This window comes from Epinephelus fuscoguttatus, linkage group LG21 (assembly GCF_011397635.1).
Source record: "Epinephelus fuscoguttatus linkage group LG21, E.fuscoguttatus.final_Chr_v1".
Classification (NCBI taxonomy): Eukaryota; Metazoa; Chordata; class Actinopteri; order Perciformes; family Serranidae; genus Epinephelus; species Epinephelus fuscoguttatus.
In genome coordinates, this window is record NC_064772.1 from 7,965,644 (window position 1) to 7,988,889 (window position 23,246).

The following is a 23,246-nucleotide window of genomic DNA, read 5'->3' on the forward strand; positions in this document are numbered from 1 at the left end:
GTAGAGCGTGCACCCCATATAGGCTAAGTTCTTTGCAGCGGTGCAGGTTCAGTTCCAACCTGTGGTTCTTTGCTGCATGTTATCCCCATTCTCTCTCCCCCTTTACTGTCTCTCTCCAGCTGTCCAGTAATAAAGGCAAATCCCTTAAAACAATAATCCTAAAAAAATTCCTTCAGGGTAATGCTCTGTGTAACAGTAATTTAATGGAATAGTTGTGTTTGGAGTTCCATGAACCCACAAAAAGACACTTGGATAATGCTGTCAGTCCAGTCACTAGAAGAAAATGTTGGCTGTTCAAGACCAACTGACAACAAAATCAGTTGTTTTTTTAGCAAGTCAGTGCTGTGTTTCCAGCAGCTTTACAGACACTAATGTTGCAATTTTTTTAGCAACCCATTGCTGTTTTCTCCCACAGGGATAGTGGCACAACAAGCAGTTGTTTTTGACAGAGACATCACTGCATTTCCTGGGATTTCTCAGGATAGTGCCAGAAAAAATGGTTGTTATTTTGCTGAGATATTGGGAGATATTCAGTGGAGATTGTGTCCCCAAAACCAGGTATTTTAAGTCAAAACATGATCTTTTCCTTACCATAACAAAGTGTTTTTTGTGCCTAAACATAACCACACATTAACCACAGTGTTGATGAAACATAAGAAAATGTAAAGTTTCAGTGTATCCACTACATAATAATGTACAAATGTATCCATGGTTTGACGAAACGTACAATGTCAACATTTTTTTCTGGATTTTCACAGAGTTCTTTGACGTCTTTTTGATCTGTCTTTTATTCGAACTCTGTCAAAGTCCGTTTGCACTGATATGCTTTTATTTTCCAGGCTCTCCGCTCTCCCTAACCCCATTTGATAGAAAACATTTTCTGGGACCACAGAGAGCCATAGGAGATGAGTACTATATACAATTTATATTGTGTTTTTGGGTGAACTGTTCCTTTAATTTCAACAACTCTGGTGCCACACATAGTAAACTGCAAAGGAAGAAATTCCTCAAACTCACACACCAAACATCTAAAACTGAATTTGCATGTGTTTTTATGCAGCTGCACGGCTCTTTAGGCTGTGCATGCATGCGTGTTGATACTTGTGCGTGCGTGTGTGTGTGTGTGTGTGTGTGTGTGTGTGTGTGTGTGTGAGAGAGTGGGATTATGTCTTCCAGAGGTGTAAACTGAAGAAGGAGCTGTAGGTGAGGCTGGATTAGACGCAGCTCTCGCTCCACTCCAGCTCGGATTAAACCTCGGCCGATCTTGACGACCTTTTGTTGTTTGAGCTGCTTTCAATCCCGTGATTCATTTTCACACACATAACCCCTCTCCACACACGCACACACACACACACACACAAAATGTGGAGGTGTGCACTAACCTCATATAATCCATATAATCACACCAGGTGCCTGTTTTTTTATTGTCCTGCTGAGAAAATCCTGATTACTGATGGGTGTTTGAGTGTGTGTGTGTGTGACTGTTTGTAGGTTAGTGAAAGATTGCTGTGGCTGTAGATAAGAGGATTAGAGTGGAATTAGTGTCATTCCTCTATCGCCGCGAGGAATAGATTCATATCGATTTTAATCAGAGATAGAAAGATCCACAAAAAAACTGCAGATAAAACAGACAGAGACAGACGGTGCGAGCAAGAGGAGGAGTGAATGAAGCCGGGGGGAAAGCAGCAGAAGATTCCTGGAGATCATCGCAGCCGGAATGTTCAGCTGGAGGGGCTGCACAAACACCTGCTGCAGAGATACATGCATGTAAAGATACATGTAGAAACATTTAGGAGAACACTGCACTCATGCATTTCCTTTGTTTTGGAAATCATGTCTTTGTCTTGGAGCTTTCTGGTTGAGGAAACTTCCAGCCACAGTGGGATGTTTGACCAAAACCACCAGCGTTAGTCTGCAGGGTGGTGTGGACAGTGGAACTGGTGGAGCTGGTGGAGTGGTTGTGGCCAGCGATGTTGGCATTGTGTCAGTTGTGGCAGGGAAACCTGTGAAAAATGAAGGTGGATGTGTTGACTTGCCTGGCTCTTGTCGCCAGCCTCATCACCACAGTGACTGGCGGCCGCAATTCCGGACGCAGGAAGCACAAGGAGGTGTTCCTTGGGGAGAACAGCAAGTTCAAGTTTGGAGGGTGAGACACACTGATCACACACATTTATCACAGTTCAGAGTGAGTCAGTAGATGATCCAGACGATTGGTAGCATATTCTCTGTCTGTTCTGACTGTTTGTGCTTCTTAAACCTTCATTTTTTGGCCACTTGGGGGCAGCGCAGCAAACTGTTAACACAACACTGATATATTATCACCCTGTGAAGTTGATATGCATGTGTAAATAAGCACATATTTGCATATTTATACAAACATTAGATACGTAGCAACTTTAGCATTAACTTGTCATGTTTGTGGACGCCATCATAGTTGGCATTAACTTATTAGCAAACATGAACTACACCTGAGGCTGATGGAAATGTCTTTAGTTTCGCAGGTATTTGGCCATAAACCAAAGTATGTGATGAATACAATTTTAGTCACGATAATGGAGTTAGATGAAAAAACTGATTCAGGGATTTAGCGTTGCACTCCTGTACCATTGTCGGACTAACGATGGACAGTTTTACAGAAAAAGCATTAAAATCAATGCAGCATTCCTCTTTTTTGTTTGAAAAAAAAAAGAATGCTGCACCCACAGTGCAACTCGACAGCTCTCAAGAAAATAGCACCCTCTGCTTGTTTTGTGTTATGAACATTACTGTCCAAATGCGACCTCATTGTCACCATAATGCATACCTGCCAACGCTCCCCGTTTTCCCAGGTTTCTTCTATATTTCAAGGCCATGTCCCAGTAGCATCCCATTTTATTCTCCCAGGAAACTCCCATGACTTGCATGGCTCTCAAATTTTATTATGAATAATTGTCATATACGGAGCCACATGTTTTGTATGTTTGTCTGACATCCCCAAAGTTGCCACATAGTTTATGAAACACAACCTTCACACAGATGAGTCATATTTGTACATTTCGTAGGTAACATATTATTGTTTCTAAAGAGATATAGTGTATGAGCTGACGGTCATCAGGAGGTGGACACCTAAGTGAGACTCCTGCCAAGGTGTAGACCACTACAGACCACATAATTTTTAGTTCCCAAATATGGGTGATTTTTAGGGACCCTTGGCTCTTTTTCCAGGGTTCTTTTAGGCACCAAACATTGGGTATTTTTAGAGATCTATCGCTGTTATTCCAGTGGCTTTTTAGCCCCCAAACATGTATTTTTTGCCAGCAGGAACAGTAATGCAAAAAGCTGTTGTTTTTCACTGACATCCCTGCTTTTCCAGTCAGGATTGAGTGGATATTTTAAGCCAAAAATGATCTTTTCCTAAACATAACCAAGGGTTTTTTATGCCTAAACATAACCACATGTTCACCACATTATTATATCCTTAAGTCTCAAGGTACTGTATCTGCTACATAATAACGTGCAAATGCAACATATCTATGGTGTTCAGAAACGTGGAATACCAATATTTTTTTTTCTGGTAATTAGGTTGCAACTGGTAACTCACAACCAAACTCAAGGGGTGTGTGAGCAGCTGCTCTCTATGCAGGCAGACAGGCAACGCAGACAGGCTAGTGAAGTTAATGTTGCTGTAAGCTATATAAATAGCAGGCTAGGAAAAATCTATATACACCTGCAAATCTAAGCAGTGTTGGACTGAACAGTTTCCTTTTATATCTGCCAGCCACCGGTATAGTGGCCATGCCCTGTGCAAAGCCTGTAGGAAGGATTGTTATGTAGGGCACGGTGGGGAAAATAATGCGAGCCAGCATATTGGCTCCAAATGGCACAAGCACAGCGTTAAAGGATACATTGGCAATATCAACCTTTAGCATCAAAGGACAGACTATCAGTGAAAATATTTTATGTATTTTGAAAACTAAACGTTGGCAGGTAAATGTATATTTTAGAATTAAATCCAAGCACCTTGAATTTGTAAAATGAGAACTGTGAGGTGCTTTTGAAGGTAAAAAAAAAATCCAGATCATGATACCCGTCAGGCACTAGTAGTTAGAACAAAGACAAAAGTTATATTAAAAGTCTTTATTCAGTTTATATTGATGTAAAATGCAGACTAGATTCAACCTCAAAGGGTTTTCATCACCATATTGATCAATCAATAGCTCAGAACTTGAGGATCCAGTTATGCCTCCTTGACGTCTTTTAACACTACAGGAAGCTGCAGTTTCTATGTAGCATCAGCTATTCAGTGCCTGTCTACATTTAAACGGCCAGTGTGTAATATTTGGCATGGTTTATTGTCAATCTGAATCTGAATCTGAATATTCTACCCATTAATATGTTTATACAAGTGTATAATCGCTATAAAATAAAATTAGTTTGGTTTTCGTAGCCTTATAATTATGCTTTTATATATATCTATATATATAGCAAGGGCCTTGCTTTAGAGAGGTCGCCATCTTGTGCTGCCATGTATGTATGGCAGACCGAGCGGACAATCCAGCCAGCCAGAGAACGCGTTTCGCATGTATAAATGAACCAACGAAGACAGCGGAAGGAAGGAAGAAGGAAGAGGAAACAGCAGAGAGTGTTAGTTGTTCGTCGATAGAGAGTAGTGAAGTTTTTTTAGTTATAAAGTTTGTAAATGGACCACACTTACCACGCAACAGGAGAGAATGAACCCGAACCGTCATCTGCGAGGAAAAGAAGACGCAACTTCACTCCTTGTGATGCACTCTCTGCGGCGCTTTTCCTCCTGACGATATATCTCCCCAACGATGGTAGCAGTAGCACTGAATCCCATTCTGTGCATTCAGCCTCTCTTCTCGCTCGCTCAGCATCAAACACATGGAGTTCCTCATCTGTATGCTCCAGCTCAAACAGGTATGGCTCTGGGTCTGTGTCCGCTATAAGAAACTCTTCAAAATCGCGTTCAAAGTCGTCCATTGCAGCTACTATAATCCGGAGATATTGCTAGGCTAAATAAACAGCTGAGCTCTGTTTACCGGCTACGCTGTCAGTCAGTGTGCGGGCTGGAGATTGATGGAGCAGAGAGGGGAGGGGGGTCCCCACTCGGCATGGTAAACAAGTATGTGTGTAAAGTTATGGAGTGTGTGTGTTACGCTAGAAGAGTCAGAGTTTGGGACGGAGTCTTTTACCCCCTGGAGTGTTACCGGAGTTCAAATCTCTATTTCTCTGGTCTCCTGCTTGTGAGGGATTCATTACAATATCGTAACATGGTTTAGATTTCTAAATAAACATTCACCTCGTTGCTAGATGAAAAACTCGTGCGCAAGGCTTTTTGTCCCTACGAGGCCACCATCATTTACCCGACGGGAGGGGTGAGCGAGTGAGCCCTGCAATCTAGAATTTGACCACTGATGTCACTTTTTTAACCCATTTTACACACTGGCCCTTTAATTACCATACAGAATATTCTATGGTTTGTCAGGAAGCTGCAGTTCCACCTCTAACAAAAAGGTCACACAGAGGTTCCCATAATTTGATCACTTCCACTTCCCTGTTTCACGTAAAAACCACAAATGACCTCAAACACTTCTTTTATTTGAAGGAACGACACCACAACAAAATTTTTCCCTAAATGTAATTATAGTTTTAGTTTTAGTTCAGATTTTAATTGACTGTGCTGTTTTTATTGCTCACAGCTGAGTTACTGACCTCTGCAAGTTTGAAATCAGCTTTTGGCAAAGAAAGTGCTGCTTAGACAGGTTTTATTTGTCTAATAGGAAAAAACGCAGCTTTCCTGGAGCTCCTGTTGGAAAGGATGAATGAATGAATGAATGAATGCAGCTGCAGTTCCTCAACATGTTGTGTCAGCAAGTAGAAACACTGAATAGATTCTCATCAAAACTTTCTATGAAAAACATATAAACCCCCCTTGTGCTGTGCAAATGGTTATTTTTAATAAAAATATTGATGATAATTTACAAAGTGAACCACCTGCAAAAACATCCAGGAAGCATTAAATTGTAATAAATTCATTATCCAGGTGTAGCTTTAGGACGAGTTGTTAGAGGAGGGAAAAGATTTATTTTAATTCAATAACTGCAATAAAGAACATAAAAGCTGTTTTTGTTTAAGGTGGGAAAACAGATTTTTAAAAGAGAGACATTAAAAGTTGTTGTATCTAACTGGAAATATTTAAAATGAGTTTGGTGTCATACAAAATGTTTTATTTGAAACCTGTTGCTGCTTGTTGCAAATCATTTTGAGATTTTATTACTTATTGCACACTCATTTTGTCTCTGCAATAAAAGCTTGTTTATTAGTAAGATGTTAACTGAACTCTGGCTTCAGTTCACATTCAACTGTCAAAGTAGTTGTTGAACAAAACAGCCTGTGTGTGTGTGTGTGTGTGTGTGTGTGTGTGTGTGTTTGTGTGTGTGTGTACAGCAACAGTGACAAAAACAATATAGCGTTGATCCACTGTCTCATGTCAACGCCCAGCTCATTGTTTGAATGACAGGTGATCTGTGGGAAATACAGAGCAGACACAGCTCAGGGATTAAAGCAAAGTAACAGAAATGAGTCAGTGGTTTAATTTAGAACATCTACTCCAATACTGTACTTAAAGGTCCAGTGTGCAGGATTTTGAGGGAATATATATATGCAGAAATGGAATATAACATAATTAGTATATTTTCTTTAGTGTATAATCACCTGACAGTAAAAATCGGCATGTTTTCATCATCTTTGTATGTTGTTTATATCTACATATGGAGCAGATTCTTGTCAATGTAGATGGCCATGTTTCACTGCCATGTTGTTCTACAGTAGCCCAGAACAGACAAATCAAATACTGACTCTAGATAGGGCCAGTAGTTAGTAGCCCCTCAGTGACGAACAGTGTCGGAAAAACACTGAATTGTAATGCGAATCTGTTTTATTCAGTGTTTTTACTGGTTTAAATCAGCTGGTCTGTTTGTTTTGGAGAGGAAGAGACATCTGCGGATTATTCAGTTCCGGTAAAAATATCCTTAACAATGAACACTGAAAGGAATTCTAACATTGGGAGGTTTCAGCCAGTTGCAATCTACAGTCCTCACCACTAGATGCCACTAAATCCCGCTAAATCTTACACACTGTTCTTTTACTTGTACTTCGCCTGAGTATTTCCATTTCATGCTACTCCACAACATATATGTATGAACACTTTAGTAATTTTACAACTCAGAATTTTTACACAGGGAGGCTGTGGCTCAGGAGGTAGTGTGGGCCATTCATTAATCAATCGTAAGATCAGCGGTTCAATCCCAGCTCCTCCAGTTCCTATCCTTGGGCACTATACTACACCTAAAATTGCCTGAGTAGCAGGTGGTAGCTTGTATGGAAGCCTTGGCTACCTGTGTGTGAATGTGTGTGTGAATGGGTGAATTTGTGGAAAAAGTGCATTGAGTGGTCAGAAGACTAGAAATGAGCTGTTCAAGTGCAAGTCCATTTACCAAGTCCATACATTACACACAAAACATATGAGGGGTTTTAAAAATATGTTTTGTTATAAATGAAACTTCCCAGCAGTTTATACAAGTACAGCTGAAATGATAACTTGATTAAACAGTAAGTCGTTTGACAGAAAGTCATTTGGTCAAGTCTTTTTTTTTGCACTCCAGTCTCCAGAAAAAATGTTGGCATTCTGAGTTTATGCCATGGAAACATTCCAGTGTGAAGCTTTTATCAAGTGGATATGCCGTAACTCTATGTTTCAACAACTCTGTGGTTAACACGTGGTTACATTTAGGCACAAAAACCACTTGATTATGGTTAGAAGGAGATTATGTTTTGCCTTAAAATACAGAGTGCAGTTCCTGCTGGAAACAAAGCATGTCTTAGTTTTAAAAATAAAATAAAATAAAATGCTTTTTGAGGCACTACCTCTGCTGAAAAATCAGTATATAAATTGGTATAACAGTCACCAGGGCAGTTTTAAAATTTTATACTTTAACTACATTTTACTGTTTATGCTTACACACTTTTATTGAGGGAACAATTACTTGTAATGTAGCATTTTTACAGGGTGGTATTAGTAGTTTTACTTAAAGTTAAGGACCTGAATACTTCCGATCAAAATAACTAAAAAAAAATCTGCTTTAAAAGGAAGTGTTGAGCTTGTTTGAATTAGCTTCAGGGTATGAGATTATTGTTGATTTTGGTTTGTTTCAGGGGATTGTAGTGTTTGTTTCAAGGTTTTTTTAAGGGATTATGGAGACAGGATTTGGCTCAAACATGCTGCCCGACCTCACAATAATAGGAGCCCAAATGTGTGTGTGTGTGTGTGTGTGTGTGTGTGTGTGTGTGTGTGTGTGTGTGTGTGTCAAGGTGTACGACTTTCAAACAGGCTTTTCATCCATCAGCTGAGAAAATCTCAAACAGCTTTTATCTTTTTCCCACTTTGTGTTCACCTGTGCACCGCACGTGTGTGTTTGTATTCCCTTTAAACACACACAGACACACACAGAGTGCAGCATGTATTGCAGCAGAGAGGCAGCTGTGCTCAGGCTGTAATTATACCTTCTGCATCTGGTCAGTGTTTCCCTGGTTGAATGTCAGACATATATAGAAGTTTACAGTTTGTTTAACTTCACAGCATGTTTACTCTATGTTGCCTGAGGACGTCACCACTCAAAAACACTCAAACACTGTCGACAAGCAGATATGAAGTTTACATTTCTTGGTTTTCTTTGCTGCTGAAAACACACAGGATGTAATGTCACATTTGGTTATGTAAAGTATCCTCAGAGTGTTGAGCTTTGAAGTTCATTCAAGTCCACTTCCTTTTTCTTTCAGGACATATTATGGTCCTCTTTAGTGTCCAAGACCAGGAACCAGCTTTGAACAGGGACAGAGGTCTTCATCACATCTGATATAAAACCATTATGTGACCAACGTCACCTAATTAGGTCATGTGATAACAGCTACACTATCTCCACGCCACGGTGACTGCTGATGAAGATTGCAAGTTGTGGTCGAAAGCTCCTGAAAGACAGTGGCAAAGTGTTAACCTTGTAATAAGAACATTTTGACAAAAATACTCTAAATCCTAACTTTACATCTATTTAAACAAAAGATTTGTGATGAGCTTCCAACCAAACTCTGTTAAAAATAAAACACATTTTATTTGTTTGTTTCACATTTCAATTACATCCTCTGCAATTGTTGGCTATCTATATTATGGTTTGGTGCCAGGTATGTATTCAGGTGGCCAGTTTTTTCCCCAATATATACATGGGCGAGGAAGTATTTACATCCTTCACTTAAAGGTCCAGTGTGTAGGATTTAGGGGGATATATGGCAGAAATGGAATATAATACAATAAGTACGTTTTCTGTTGTGTATAATAACCTGAAAGTGTTACCTTAAAATGAGCTGTTTATATCTACATGGGAGTGGGTTCTCGTCTACGGAGATTGCCATGTTGCACCACCATGTTTCTACAGTAGCCCAGGACAGATTATCCAGACACTGGCTCTAGATTGGGTCATTAGTGTTTCTGGTTGACCACTATAGTTAGTAGCCAATCTGTGGCGAGCAGCATCAGAAAAACACTGATTTGTTAAATGAAACTGTTTTATTCAGTGTTTTTACCAGTTCAATTCACCTGGTCTGTTTGTTTTGGAGAGGGAGAGACCTCTGCAGATAATTCAGCTCCCGGAACATAATGCAAGGCTTTGTTTGTACGACAGAGAACTTGTGCACATGTGTGTTTATTTGTTCATGGAGCTGCTCACCCCTTTGATTAAGGTTATGGTTCTAGCAGGATGAGAGTGAGCGGCAGGGAGGGAGAGAGTGAGGGAAAACCACAAACTGTATTTTCAGTAATCAAAACCTGCAATTACAGCCTTAATAAGCCAACTAATCAATCATCACACTGTGTATGTGTGTGTGTGTGTGTGTGTGTGTGTGTGTGTGTGTGTGTGTGCGTGCACGTGCTGTCTATGCAGACGTATTGACTACAAGCTGAAGAGACAGGACAGCACCAAAACACTGCTGATAAAAACTGAACAGCTGCTGAGGATCGAGGAGCACGACTTTGCCATGAGACCAGGCTTTGGAGGTCAGATACACACACACACACTAAAAGACAATTTTTCTATACTTGTGAGGACTCTCACTGACAAAATGCATTCCCGAGTCCCTAACCTTAAAGGGGAACTACACCCATTTTCAAAATGTATAAATGTTATTCCTATGATCTACGATAGTCTTAAGATATTGGTAAACATGAACGACTTTCTCCAAAATCCACAAATTAGAGTGCTAAGCTCAACTGTTCACTGTCATGGGCTATAAAGCTGCTCTACAGACAGTGAATTGTGAAAGATGTTCTGGATGATGCTGAGAGCACCCAGGGTAATGTTCTAGTACATGGGGACATTTTCTGTTTCAGAACTGAGAACACTACAACAAAATAAATCTCATTTGGGTATAAATGAGAAAACGAACACTGTGAGTCTAAAAAATCAGTCTCCAATTCATTGTTTCTCACACATCACAGGTCTGAAACTTATTTCTCTGGTTTCTGGCTTATGAGAGAGTACCTCATGTTCACAAATACTGACTGAACTTTTCTTGGCCCTTACTAGAATTCTAGAATTCTTAATCCAGGCGGTGTTCCCTTTTTACTAACACAACTAAATGTCTTACCCTTACCCGACTTTTTTTTAACAAAAATTCCACCATCTAAGGGCTCTAGTTTCCCGGCGCAGCGCAGGGTGGCGAACCCCGCGCAGAGCTAGTTTCGAGCTGCGCAACCCGAGGCCCCAGTTTGGTAGTTTGGCAGACCGAGGTGCGCTGAGATGGGTGTGGCGGCACAGCAGGGGGAGGTGTCGACAGATGCAGCTTGGCGCAGTGACAGTTTTGTGCCAAAAGGCTTCGCCGAAGGTGCGCTAAAAGCTCGCCAGGTGTACTGTCAGCACAGGTGGAGCGCAGCCAGTGTAAGCGGAAGTTTGGCTGACCGGCGGACAGTGTGCACACGTCACCAAAACCTCACAGGCAGGTTTCCAGAATATCAGGCACATTAACAATGCAATAAATACCCACAAAACCACTATTCAATGCAACTATCTGCAATCAGCACATAAATGTATCTCTGTATCAACTGTCCCGTCACATCTGATATTAGATCAAAGGGGATTGCCACCGTTTGGCACGTTCGGCACGCGTAATGGAAACCCAACCTGATTTGATTAACACAGCTGCAAACTAACGAGTTCACATCCCTCTCAGCCAACCACAAACAGCCACAGCATCAGATAGGGAGTATATATTCAGTATCTGTCATCTTAGAAAAGCCAAAAGAAAAGAAACAGAGTGAGACTGCGAGAGAGAAAGAGAAAGCGCACGCGCACGAGAGAAACGCAACATTGATTTACAATTGTGGTGACCTCCTCCCAGGCTACCTTTGCATCATCAGCCCGTGGAGGTCTGCTCGCAGTTCCGTATATTCGGACACTGTGAGCTTGGACCTCCCGGACCAAAACATCAGTTTCCTCCTGGGAGAAGTTTGGCCGTGTGACGCTGCTGCTCTCTTGTGCCATGGCGAATTGAGTAAACTCTCATTACGCCTTTGCGCGGGGCATTTAAGGGCGAGGAGAGGGGCTCATTTGATTGGTATGATGTGTGTAAAACCCACTCCACGCCTTCTCTCCTCCCTCTTTCCGACTTGTGCAGGCAGGAGGGACGGAAGTGGGAAAGAGGAGTAGCTGCGGAAGGCGCACGGTGTGCCAAACTTGCATAATCCGCCTGGCCACACCCAGTTGGCGAAGCACCCCCGCCTCGCCCGGTGTGCGAAACTAGAGCCCTAAGTGTCTTTATACTGGCTAGCATTACCCAAGCCAGCTGCCCCTGCTCCCATGAACAGGATATCTCCCGAACGTCTTGAGGGAATTTTTTCAAATTTGGCACAAACGTTCACTTGGCATCAAGACTGACCTGATTAGAATTTGGTGATCAAAGATCACTGTGACCTCACAAAACATGTCCTCGGCCATAACTCAAGAATGCATACACTAACTATGACAAAATTTCATGCACATGTCTAATAGGGTAAAATGATGAAGTGATGAAATTTTATATCCAAAAGGTCAAAGGTCACCTTCCCTGGTCATTACTCAATGTCATAATTCATTAACAGGGGAGACATTTGATCAGATACTGAATTGGTGACACTAATTTTGGGTGCACATCTTGAAATAGTGCTGCTTGTATAGATCTTCTGCGCTGCCGAGGGGCGCTGCGTATCTGAAGCATCCATGTTTTAGATTATGTAGCTTCTTTGCAGCAACATCCATATTTGGATGACATGGATGTAAAAAGCAACTTAACTGGATGGGCCAGTTCTGATTTGGGATGTTTTTTTTAACCTCTTGCGGCCCTTTGTCCTCACATGAAGACATTCAGTTTTGTAATTGCTGCACCTTATACGTCATTCTGCTTAACTGAGACCTGATGTCCTCATCCATGGACACTTTTTTTGTGCCATCTAATGGTAGCAAAAGCACAATACACTAATCTATGTGAAAACAAGATGGCGGCCATCTTTGCCAAGTCAGTCTACAGCCCAGCTGATCTCAACACAAAAATGGACAAGGTACAAAACCAGATTAAATGTTATGGTTAAAACTTGTTTATTTGTGCTTAATAAAGTATGTATTTTAATATGGCATACAAGTTTGACCGGTTTTAGCAATAGTAACAAGCTGAGACCTTGTATATTAGGAAATACTCGTTGGAGGACATTGGGACTTTATTATTGTATTATCGCAGCAGGCCAGTTAGTTGTGACAGACTGTTCCTAGCTTGAAGTACTGAGCGATAAAGATTCATATAGAGTTACAAGATGAACAAATAATGAGCCTCTTGGATATGTTCAATTATTTGAAATTTTGTTTTTTCACAGCCATGTTCAGGTGCTGGAATGAGGAGTTTTGAACAGTTTTTGTGTTGAATTATGACCCCTAAGCCATACAGTTACAAAACATTGAACAAATGTTGCATTGTTTGTAATTTTGATTTTGCACAGCACTGTTCAGGCATTAGAATAAACTGTTTTATACTTTGTCAAACACTATTAAAAGTAAACCCACATCATTAAAAAAAACTGCTTACTGTTCAAAGACAATGCTGAGTTTTTGTACTTATCAGATTCTACTTCTCCCAAATAGCAAGAAAATATTAAAAATCCATCACAAACTAAAGCTTGGGTCTCAGGAGGATAAAGATGTTTTATGATTAGAAGAGGTTTATCATGAATTTTACTATTGCCTGTTCACCACAAAATACGTAATCTGCCCCTCTCTTAACCCACCCCTAACCTAAACCTAATTCTAACCTTAACATTATGAATATAATTGGTATTATTCCATTTTACCTGTAATGTGCAGGTAAGTATTTCCCTATATTTATCACCATTTTTATTGATCCAACCATTTTTTAAAAAATCTGTTTTTTTAAATTATTTTTTTTAGAGATTCTTTTCTAATCTGTTTTAAAACTGACATTGGTCCTCACAAAGATGGCAACACAAGCCCCCCCACAAACACACAAAGGCACACCTCATTTCATCCCTGATGATTTAATCCACTCGCTCACACGTCGTCCAACAGAGAGAATCAGCCCTCGTCCCACGCTGATGACGTGTACGCTATGGTTTGATGATGTGATGATGGGCACTGGGTCACCCAGACAACGGATGTGTCAATCCAAAAATCACCAACAATGACCCAGATTACACCATCGTGTGTGTGTGTGTGTGTGTGTGTGTGTGTGTGTGTAAGCATGTAAGCATTAGTGCATTTGAAACACAGTAGGACTCTGTGTGCTCACTCGAATGTGATTGTGTGTCCATGTGTGTGTTTTTTGGCAATATAATGAGTGACTGTGTGTGTGTGTGTGTGTATTGTGTGTATTGTGTGAGTTGGGGGGGGGGGGGTTCGTGTGCATTAATCTGGATTATATTCCAGGTCTGGAGCAGATGGAGGGGTGGGAAACAAACTGACGTCTGCAATGAAGATCATCAGTATCAAACACACGACAATAGCTGCATGCAGACGCAGTTCCTATTAAATGGCAAATGTTTTTCTATGTAAGACACTGTGGATTAAAATATCTAAAAAGCTCATGAGGAGATAAATGTAGATTTAAAGATATCTCTGTGTATTTACATTAAGAGATATTAATTGTTACCTACAGAAGGCAGTTAAATGAAGTACATTTACCCATATTTTTTAAGGTTCTGTTACTTGAGTCATTAAATTCTTGGAACTCTTTCATATTTCTGAAGGAAGTGTTGTACTTTTTTTCCTCAAGGGCAATTATTTAATGACTCATTGGTAACTTTCCACACACACATGAAATAAATCAATATCTCTGTAGCCTCTTGTGTTTTGGTAGGCTCTGTTTTTTAAAGTGTGAGATGTAAACATTGATGGTATTCTTCTCGGCTGAGCATAACGTTAGTCAGCCAAGTGGGGCTAGTACAGGTAAGTATTATCGATTCTTTGAACGATACAGTATTTGCCAACATCACAAAATCTGCCACATTTGATTTTTATTCGATTCCATTAGCTAAGATAAGTTAACCTTCAGGACTCTCTGTCAGAAAAGCATGTTTTTCAGCTTATGTTACTGAAACAGAGCAGCCAGTGTTGCTTTTGCAAGAATGAGGAGTGAGATAGCTGGCCAGGCAGGTATGACATGTTTCCTAAGTATTTATTTCATAACAGCACTGTTTAGAAAGGAGTTTAAAATTGTCTCTGAAATCCATAATGTTTCAACACTGCTGATTTATTCCCAAGTAAATAATGTTGTCCTCATTATCTTTGCCTTGGCTACTTGCCAATTTCTGGCAGGAGCTGTTTGTTGATGACACAAAACTTTTAAATAAAGACATATCCTTAAGACAATGATATGGTTCTATGTTTTCACTTTACACTGATGATGTTGGATCTTTGATTATAAAATCAATATATCAATCAAGACTGACTGATTAATTGTTACACCCTAGGTGCTAGGTGAGCTAGCATTAGATACATGCTTCCTTCTGCACTGTGATACGGTTTGCAGGTGTAGTTTGGTGGAGTGAAAATAGGTCCTATATGAAACTGCTCACAACAAGGTCTGTGGATTATCTTAAGTAACCAGGTCATGATTTCTGGAAAGAGACATTGATGCTGAGTTGTACTTGTAAATGTACTTTTTTGGTGCTCTGAGTGCCATCTAGTTCCATTATAGCCCACTGGAGAGAAGGCAGGCATCTCTGTGGCCGATATCTCTAACACTCAGCAGCTCACACCAAAATTTTCTTGATTAATAAATATCACTACAGATGCGACAAAAAAATACGTGTTTTTGATTTTGAGGTGAACTGTCCCTTTAAGTAAGAAGTGCAGGTATTTCCAGGATTTCCAGTCCATAGCAGACGTCATCATGGTGAAGAGAGTTTAGTTTTGATAAAAACTTGATATTCAATTTTTATGATCAGTCGAAGAATGAAAGGAAGAAACTGTCATCAGCAGAAAAATGACAGCATTGTCCTTTGTTCAAAAACTTGTATCTATGTTTACAATTTGGTGACATGCATCCTGTCATGGTCGTTAAAATAATGAGCGTAAAAACCTCTCAGGTCAGGATCAATGATTTGGCTGTACAAACTGGAGACCACAGTTTGAATCCTGTTTATACCAACAGTCAATGTTTCATTTAGCCGTGACCACAAACCTTTTCTAACCTCAGGCTGTATGCACGAAGCAGTTCACCTAAATGTGATCCCTGCGGGGGAGAAAGGCAGGGTGGTCTGACAATGGAGTTGAACCAGGCTCGACTGACAAGATGCTGCTTTGGTCCATCATATAACTACACATTACGCTAATTACTAACATGACTAGAGCATCTTTACTGTTGACCTTACAATTGTGAAGACAAAAGATAAAATACTTGCTGCTTTAACTTAGCAGGAATCTTAGGTGTTTTTCAACCTGGGCTATATTTATCTATGTTTTTGTGTCTAAGTGAATAATGGGAAAACTATTTTTGAAACTGGACAGTATTGAGCATGGGCAGATTATGAGGCAACGGGCCCCTGGGCACTGGTTGGTATGTGCTAATTTGATATTTGACATTTTGCAAGTAAAGGTTCAGGGGGCATGTTCAATAATCCATCTATGGTATGGAGGGAGATCATTGAAACTGGCAGAAGCAAAACAGACTGCAAGGGGCAATAGCACACCAACATTTTACATCCACTAAAAGTGCTTGTTTCTGCCACTGACAGGTTCAGATTGTTACTATGAGTGTCTGACAACATCATGGAAATGACCCCTACAGACGAATCGAATGTTTTTCTTTACTTTTCACTCGCTCGGTCTGTTTGTAAGACCTGGTAAGACACAATAACAAACAGACTAGATAAAGTGAAAGATAAAGAAGAATGTTTTTATTTCTGTGTCAGACATTTAAAATAACAATCTGAGTCTGTCAGTGGAAAATAGAAGCACTTTTAGTGTACATACATTGACAGTGCAAACATGCCCTGAGTGGTTACGTTGCAGCCTGTTTTGTTGCTGCCACCTGCACTGTTCTCTCTCAGTACTGGAATAATTTCAGAAATTGTTGTCTTCATTAATCACTTAGACACAAAAACATAAGAAAACAGGGCCCACTGATAGGTGAAGTGAGCAACATTGATAATCTTGTAACAAAGCAATGTTCTGTTGGGAAACCTTGGGCTCTGACATTCACATGGATCCCACCTGACACGCTCCACCCACCTAAAACCCAAACAAACACAGATGTTTGAACAGATTGCGATCTGGGGTATCTGAACGCCAAGTTAATGCCTTGAGCTCTTTGTCCCATTCCTGGGGTCATTCCTGAGCAGTTTTTGTGATGTGGCAGGGTGCATTGTCCTGCTGGGGCACCACTGCCATCAACCAGTGCCGTTGCCATGAGGAGGTTTACTTGGTCTGCAACAGTGTGTATATATATATATATATATATATAAAATAAATGTATATATATATATATATATATACATACAGTACAGGCCAAAAGTTTGGACACACCTTCTCATTCAATGCGTTTTCTTTATTTTCATGACTATTTACATTGTAGATTCTCACTGAAGGCATCAAAACTATGAATGAACACATGTGGAGTTATGTACTTAACAAAAAAAGGTGAAATAACTGAAAACATGTTTTATATTCTAGTTTCTTCAAAATAGCCACCCTTTGCTCTGATTACTGCTTTGCACACTCTTGGCATTCTCTCCATGAGCTTCAAGAGGTAGTCACCTGAAATGGTTTTCCAACAGTCTTGAAGGAGTTCCCAGAGGTGTTTAGCACTTGTTGGCCCCTTTGCCTTCACTCTGCAGTCCAGCTCACCCCAAACCATCTCGATTGGGTTCAGGTCCGGTGACTGTGGAGGCCAGGTCATCTGCCGCAGCACTCCATCACTCTCCTTCTTGGTCAAATAACCCTTACACAGCCTGGAGGTGTGTTTGGGGTCATTGTCCTGTTGAAAAATAAATGATCGTCCAACTAAACGCAAACCGGATGGGATGGCATGTCGTTGCAGGATGCTGTGGTAGCCATGCTGGTTCAGTGTGCCTTCAATTTTGAATAAATCCCCAACAGTGTCACCAGCAAAACTCCCCCACACCATCACACCTCCTCCTCCATGCTTCACAGTGGGAACCAGGCATGTGGAATCCATCCGTTCACCTTTTCTGCGTCTCACAAAGACACGGCGGTTGGAACCAAAGATCTCAAATTTGGACTCATCAGACCAAAGCACAGATTTCCACTGGTCTAATGTCCATTCCTTGTGTTTCTTGGCCCAAACAAATCTCTTCTGCTTGTTGCCTCTCCTTAGCAGTGGTTTCCTAGCAGCTATTTGACCATGAAGGCCTGATTCGCGCAGTCTCCTCTTAACAGTTGTTCTAGAGATGGGTCTGCTGCTAGAACTCTGTGTGGCATTCATCTGGTCTCTGATCTGAGCTGCTGTTAACTTGCGATTTCTGAGGCTGGTGACTCGGATGAACTTATCCTCAGAAGCAGAGGTGACTCTTGGTCTTCCTTTCCTGGGTCGGTCCTCATGTGTGCCAGTTTAGTTGTAGCGCTTGATGGTTTTGTGACTCCACTTGGGGACACATTTAAAGTTTTTCAATTTTCGGACTGACTGACCTTCATTTCTTAAAGTAATGATGGCCACTCGATTTTCTTTAGTTAGCTGATTGGTTCTTGCCATAATATGAATTTTAACAGTTGTCCAATAGGGCTGTCGGCTGTGTATTAACCTGACTTCTGCACAACACAACTGATGGTACCAACCCCATTGATAAAGCAAGAAATTCCACTAATTAACCCTGATAAGGCACACCTGTGAAGTGGAAACCATTTCAGGTGACTACCTCTTGAAGCTCATGGAGAGAATGCCAAGAGTGTGCAAAGCAGTAATCAGAGCAAAGGGTGGCTATTTCGAAGAAACTAGAATATAAAACATGTTTTCAGTTATTTCACCTTTTTTTGTTAAGTACATAACTCCACATGTGTTCATTCATAGTTTTGATGCCTTCAGTGAGAATCTACAATGTAAATAGTCATGAAAATAAAGAAAACGCATTGAATGAGAAGGTGTGTCCAAACTTTTGGCCTGTACTGTATATATATATATATATATATATATGTATATATATATAAAAAATACTTTGTCACAAGTAAAATTACCACATCAAAAATTTTCCTTGTAGGTTCAGTGTGTAGGATTTAGGGGGACATTTGACAGAAATGGAATATAGTATAATGAGTGTGCTTTTTTTTTTAGTGTATAATCACCTGAAAATAAGAATTGTAGTGTTTTTGTTACCTTACAATGAGCCGTATATATCTACATAGTAAGCAGGTCCTCATCCAAGGAGTCCTCCATGTTTCTACAGTAGCCCAAAACAGACAAATCAAAAACTGGCTCTAGACAGGGCCATTAGCGTTTTTGCTTTGGCCCCTGCAGTTCACAGCCCCTCTGCAGTGAGCTGAGCAGCATTGGAGAAATACTGATTTGTAAGGTAAAACTTGTGTTTTTACTGGTTTAAATCACTTGGTCCATTTGTTTTGTAGAGGAACAGACCTCTGCAGATAATTTGGTTCCCAGTTAAAACCTTCTGAACAATGAACACCAAAGGAATTCGAACCAGGAGGTCACACATGGCACACTGGATAAGTTTCAGATTGCTAGATGCCACTAAACCCTACACACCGTTCCTTTAAGTAAAAAGCATAAAACTACACAATAGTAGTTTAATTGTAACTTAATTTATATTTTTTGTGTGTAAAAACGTAGTTAACGAAGTGTATGAATATTAATGAAGGAGCTCCCACTGAGCGCAGCTTCTTTAATTGATCGTTTGAACGTCGTATGGTAAAAACCTTGATTTTTAAAGTAACTAAAGCTGTCATTTAGTGCAGTGAACAGGACAGTATTTCCCTCTGAGATGTAGTGGAGTACAAGTATAAAGTAGCATGAGAGGAAAGGACTCATGTACTTTTAGAAGTATACTTAAATGCAGTACTTGAGTAAATGTTTCTGACCCACACAGTCACACACAGCCTGCTTGATGCCATCGTATCTCCTTCAGTATATATGGTTGGTTGGCGTCCTGCATGTGTCTGTGGTCCTGTCTGTCTGTTCAGGGTGGGACAACAAAAGCACCACTGTCTGCCCCACGGCCCTGCGGCATTTCCACCGACTATAATTTCACACAGAAGGGAAGTCTCGGCTTTTTCTGCTTCAGATAAGCCTTTAGCTCCTGTGTGTGTGTGTGTGTGTGTGTGTGAGTGAGAGAGAGAGAGAGAGAGAGAGAGAAAGAATCAAAGGGGACCAGAGTCCTGAAATACATCGTGTGACATTTCTTGTTACTTCTTGTACATGTTGAGGTAGTATTTCTATATCGAGGTCAACCTTTAAGAGGACGTCTGTAAACTTAAATGAATCCCTACAAACTTCACATTGGGTCACCTCGTTCTTTTTAAAGACAGACATCATGAGGCCAAATTCTTGTAACTGATTTACCACCAGGGCCTGTATTTCTGCTGGTGTTCCTCCAAACACTTGTATATTTTGGCTGCAGCTCTTCGCCCTGTGACCTTGTTTGGCCTCAGACTCAGGTAACAAACCTTGGCTCTGATTGACAGAATAACTCCTATCATAAAAAATCAGGTTTGGCGATATAAAAAGTTAAGGTTCTGCCGCTGGCACGCAATGAGTCAGCAAAGCCATGCAAATAATCCACCCAATCCACCAATAATCTTTTCTACTTTTCCTACTTGAAAGTATGTTTACATGTGGAAATCATACCACATAACTCCTCTAAATATTCATATTGTTTTTATATGTGCGTGTGTGTATGTGTGTGTGTGTGTGTGTGTGTGTGTGTGTGAAAGGCCATGAGACGGGTTTGATCTGTTGATGCTTTAAGATGGACCTTAAGACATGATTTTATTCTCTGGTTTTTAACTCTGTTTTTTTTTGTTTTGTTTTTTATCTGATCCCCTGGGTTTGAATTGTGTTTAAGCCTAGGCTTGTGTGTCATCCCAACTGTCAGAAAAAATGTTGGCATTCTGTATCTCTGCAAACCGCAGATTCGTTACACCCAGGCATTATTAAGTAGCAGATTTGTTGTAACTTATGCTGTGGTTAATGTGTGCGGTTAAGTTAACACAGTTGGTCTCAATCTTTGTTGTGTCATTCATCCCTAAATTGATACACATTAGGTTAGCGTATGTGCAAACACATAGCTTATGTCTGTCTTTGTGAAACACTTCAGTGAGAAACCTGTGTTTTTTAAAGTGCCATGTAAATAAGTATCTTCAAACTTAATATTGCAGTTTGCAATGACGTGGGAAGCTATAGTTGGCAAAAATTAGAATACAGTTCAATGATTTCCTATAACAAAGTCTGGGGACTCATGAGTGATGGGTAAAAAAAAAAGAATAATCAAACTCGAAGCTACAGAGCATCACTCAGCCATTTTTTCAGTTTTTCCCTGTGGCCACCCACGGTATTCCAGTGGTATTAAATCCCCCGCGGCCCAAAAAGCATTTTCCCCATAGACCACTATTATAAAAGGGACATCTGTAAAACTGTGGACGGGACACCCGGAACTGCAAACAAGGTCATTAATGACTCTTTCTAATTATTATGAATTCTTGAATCATGGTGGTTTTACATTTAAGCAGTGTCACACGAGAGGGAGTGATGTTATACTCGTATATCGTCACGGCTGTGATGCGGTCATAGGCACGAGGCAGCAGGCCGAGTCACAGCAGCAAGACAATCACAGCAGTGACCTTTAGTGTGCCATGTGTGACCTCCTGGTTAGAATTCCTTCGGTGTTCATTGTTCAGGAGGTTTTCACTGGGAATTATCTGCAGAGGTCTGTTCCTCTACAAAACAAATGGACCAGGTGATTTAAACCAGTAAAAACACTGAAGAAAGAAGTTTTACCTTACAAATCAGTATTTCTCCAATGCTGCTCAGCTCACTGCAGAGGGGCTGTGAACTGCAGGGGCCAAAGCAAAAACGCTAATGGCCCTGTCTAGAGCCAGTTTTTGATTTGTCTGTTTTGGGCTACTGTAGAAACATGGAGGACTCCTTGGATGAGGACCTGCTTACTATGTAGACATATACGGCTCATTGTAAGGTAACAAAAACACTACAATTCTTATTTTCAGGTGATTATACACTAAAAAAAGCATACTCATTATACTATATTCCATTTCTGTCAAATGTCCCCCTAAATCTTACACACTGAACCTACAAGGAAAATTTTTGATGTGGTAATTTTACTTTTTTTTTTTACAAAGTATTTTTTGGAGTGGTAGTGCTTCTTTTACTGTAGTTAGGCTATACATATATATGTACAGTACAGGCCAAAAGTTTGGACACACCTTCTCATTCAATGCGTTTTCTTTATTTTCATGACTATTTACATTGTAGATTCTCACTGAAGGCATCAAAACTATGAATGAACACATGTGGAGTTATGTACTTAACAAAAAAGGTGAAATAACTGAAAACATGTTTTATATTCTAGTTTCTTCAAAATAGCCACCCTTTGCTCTGATTACTGCTTTGCACACTCTTGGCATTCTCTCCATGAGCTTCAAGAGGTAGTCACCTGAAATGGTTTTCCAACAGTCTTGAAGGAGTTCCCAGAGGTGTTTAGCACTTGTTGGCCCCTTTGCCTTCACTCTGCGGTCCAGCTCACCCCAAACCATCTCGATTGGGTTCAGGTCCGGTGACTGTGGAGGCCAGGTCATCTGCCGCAGCACTCCATCACTCTCCTTCTTGGTCAAATAGCCCTTACACAGCCTGGAGGTGTGTTTGGGGTCATTGTCCTGTTGAAAAATAAATGATCGTCCAACTAAGCAAACCGGATGGGATGGCATGTCGCTGCAGGATGCTGTGGTAGCCATGCTGGTTCAGTGTGCCTTCAATTTTGAATAAATCCCCAACAGTGTCACCAGCAAAACACCCCCACACCATCACACCTCCTCCTCCATGCTTCACAGTGGGAACCAGGCATGTGGAATCCATCCGTTCACCTTTTCTCGTCTCACAAAGACACGGCGGTTGGAACCAAAGATCTCAAATTTGGACTCATCAGACCAAAGCACAGATTTCCACTGGTCTAATGTCCATTCCTTGTGTTTCTTGGCCCAAACAAATCTCTTCTGCTTGTTGCCTCTCCTTAGCAGTGGTTTCCTAGCAGCTATTTGACCATGAAGGCCTGATTCGCGCAGTCTCCTCTTAACAGTTGTTCTAGAGATGGGTCTGCTGCTAGAATTCTGTGTGGCATTCATCTGGTCTCTGATCTGAGCTGCTGTTAACTTGCGATTTCTGAGGCTGGTGACTCGGATGAACTTATCCTCAGAAGCAGAGGTGACTCTTGGTCTTCCTTTCCTGGGTCGGTCCTCATGTGTGCCAGTTTCGTTGTAGCGCTTGATGGTTTTGCGACTCCACTTGGGGACACATTTAAAGTTTTTGCAATTTTCGGACTGACTGACCTTCATTTCTTAAAGTAATGATGGCCACTCGTTTTTCTTTAGTTAGCTGATTGGTTCTTACCATAATATGAATTTTAACAGTTGTCCAATAGGGCTGTCGGCTGTGTATTAACCTGACTTCTGCACAACACAACT

At 40.7% G+C, this 23,246-nt stretch overlaps 1 protein-coding gene across 5 annotated transcripts in view; it reads left to right on the plus strand.

Moving 5' to 3' along the window:
• Positions 1-23,246, plus strand: part of LOC125882244 (gamma-aminobutyric acid receptor subunit rho-3-like) — a 65,859-nt gene that overhangs the window by 15,179 nt on the left and 27,434 nt on the right. For 4 of the 5 annotated variants that reach the window (XM_049566022.1, XM_049566018.1, XM_049566019.1 and 1 more), the window contains one exon: positions 9,993-10,105. In XM_049566022.1, coding sequence (XP_049421979.1) covers positions 10,087-10,105 — 19 coding nt within the window. In that variant the 5' untranslated portion in view covers positions 9,993-10,086. Of the gene's footprint in view, positions 1-2,012; positions 2,147-9,992; positions 10,106-23,246 lie in introns of those variants that run through there. The other variant, XM_049566023.1, reaches the window with a different exon arrangement.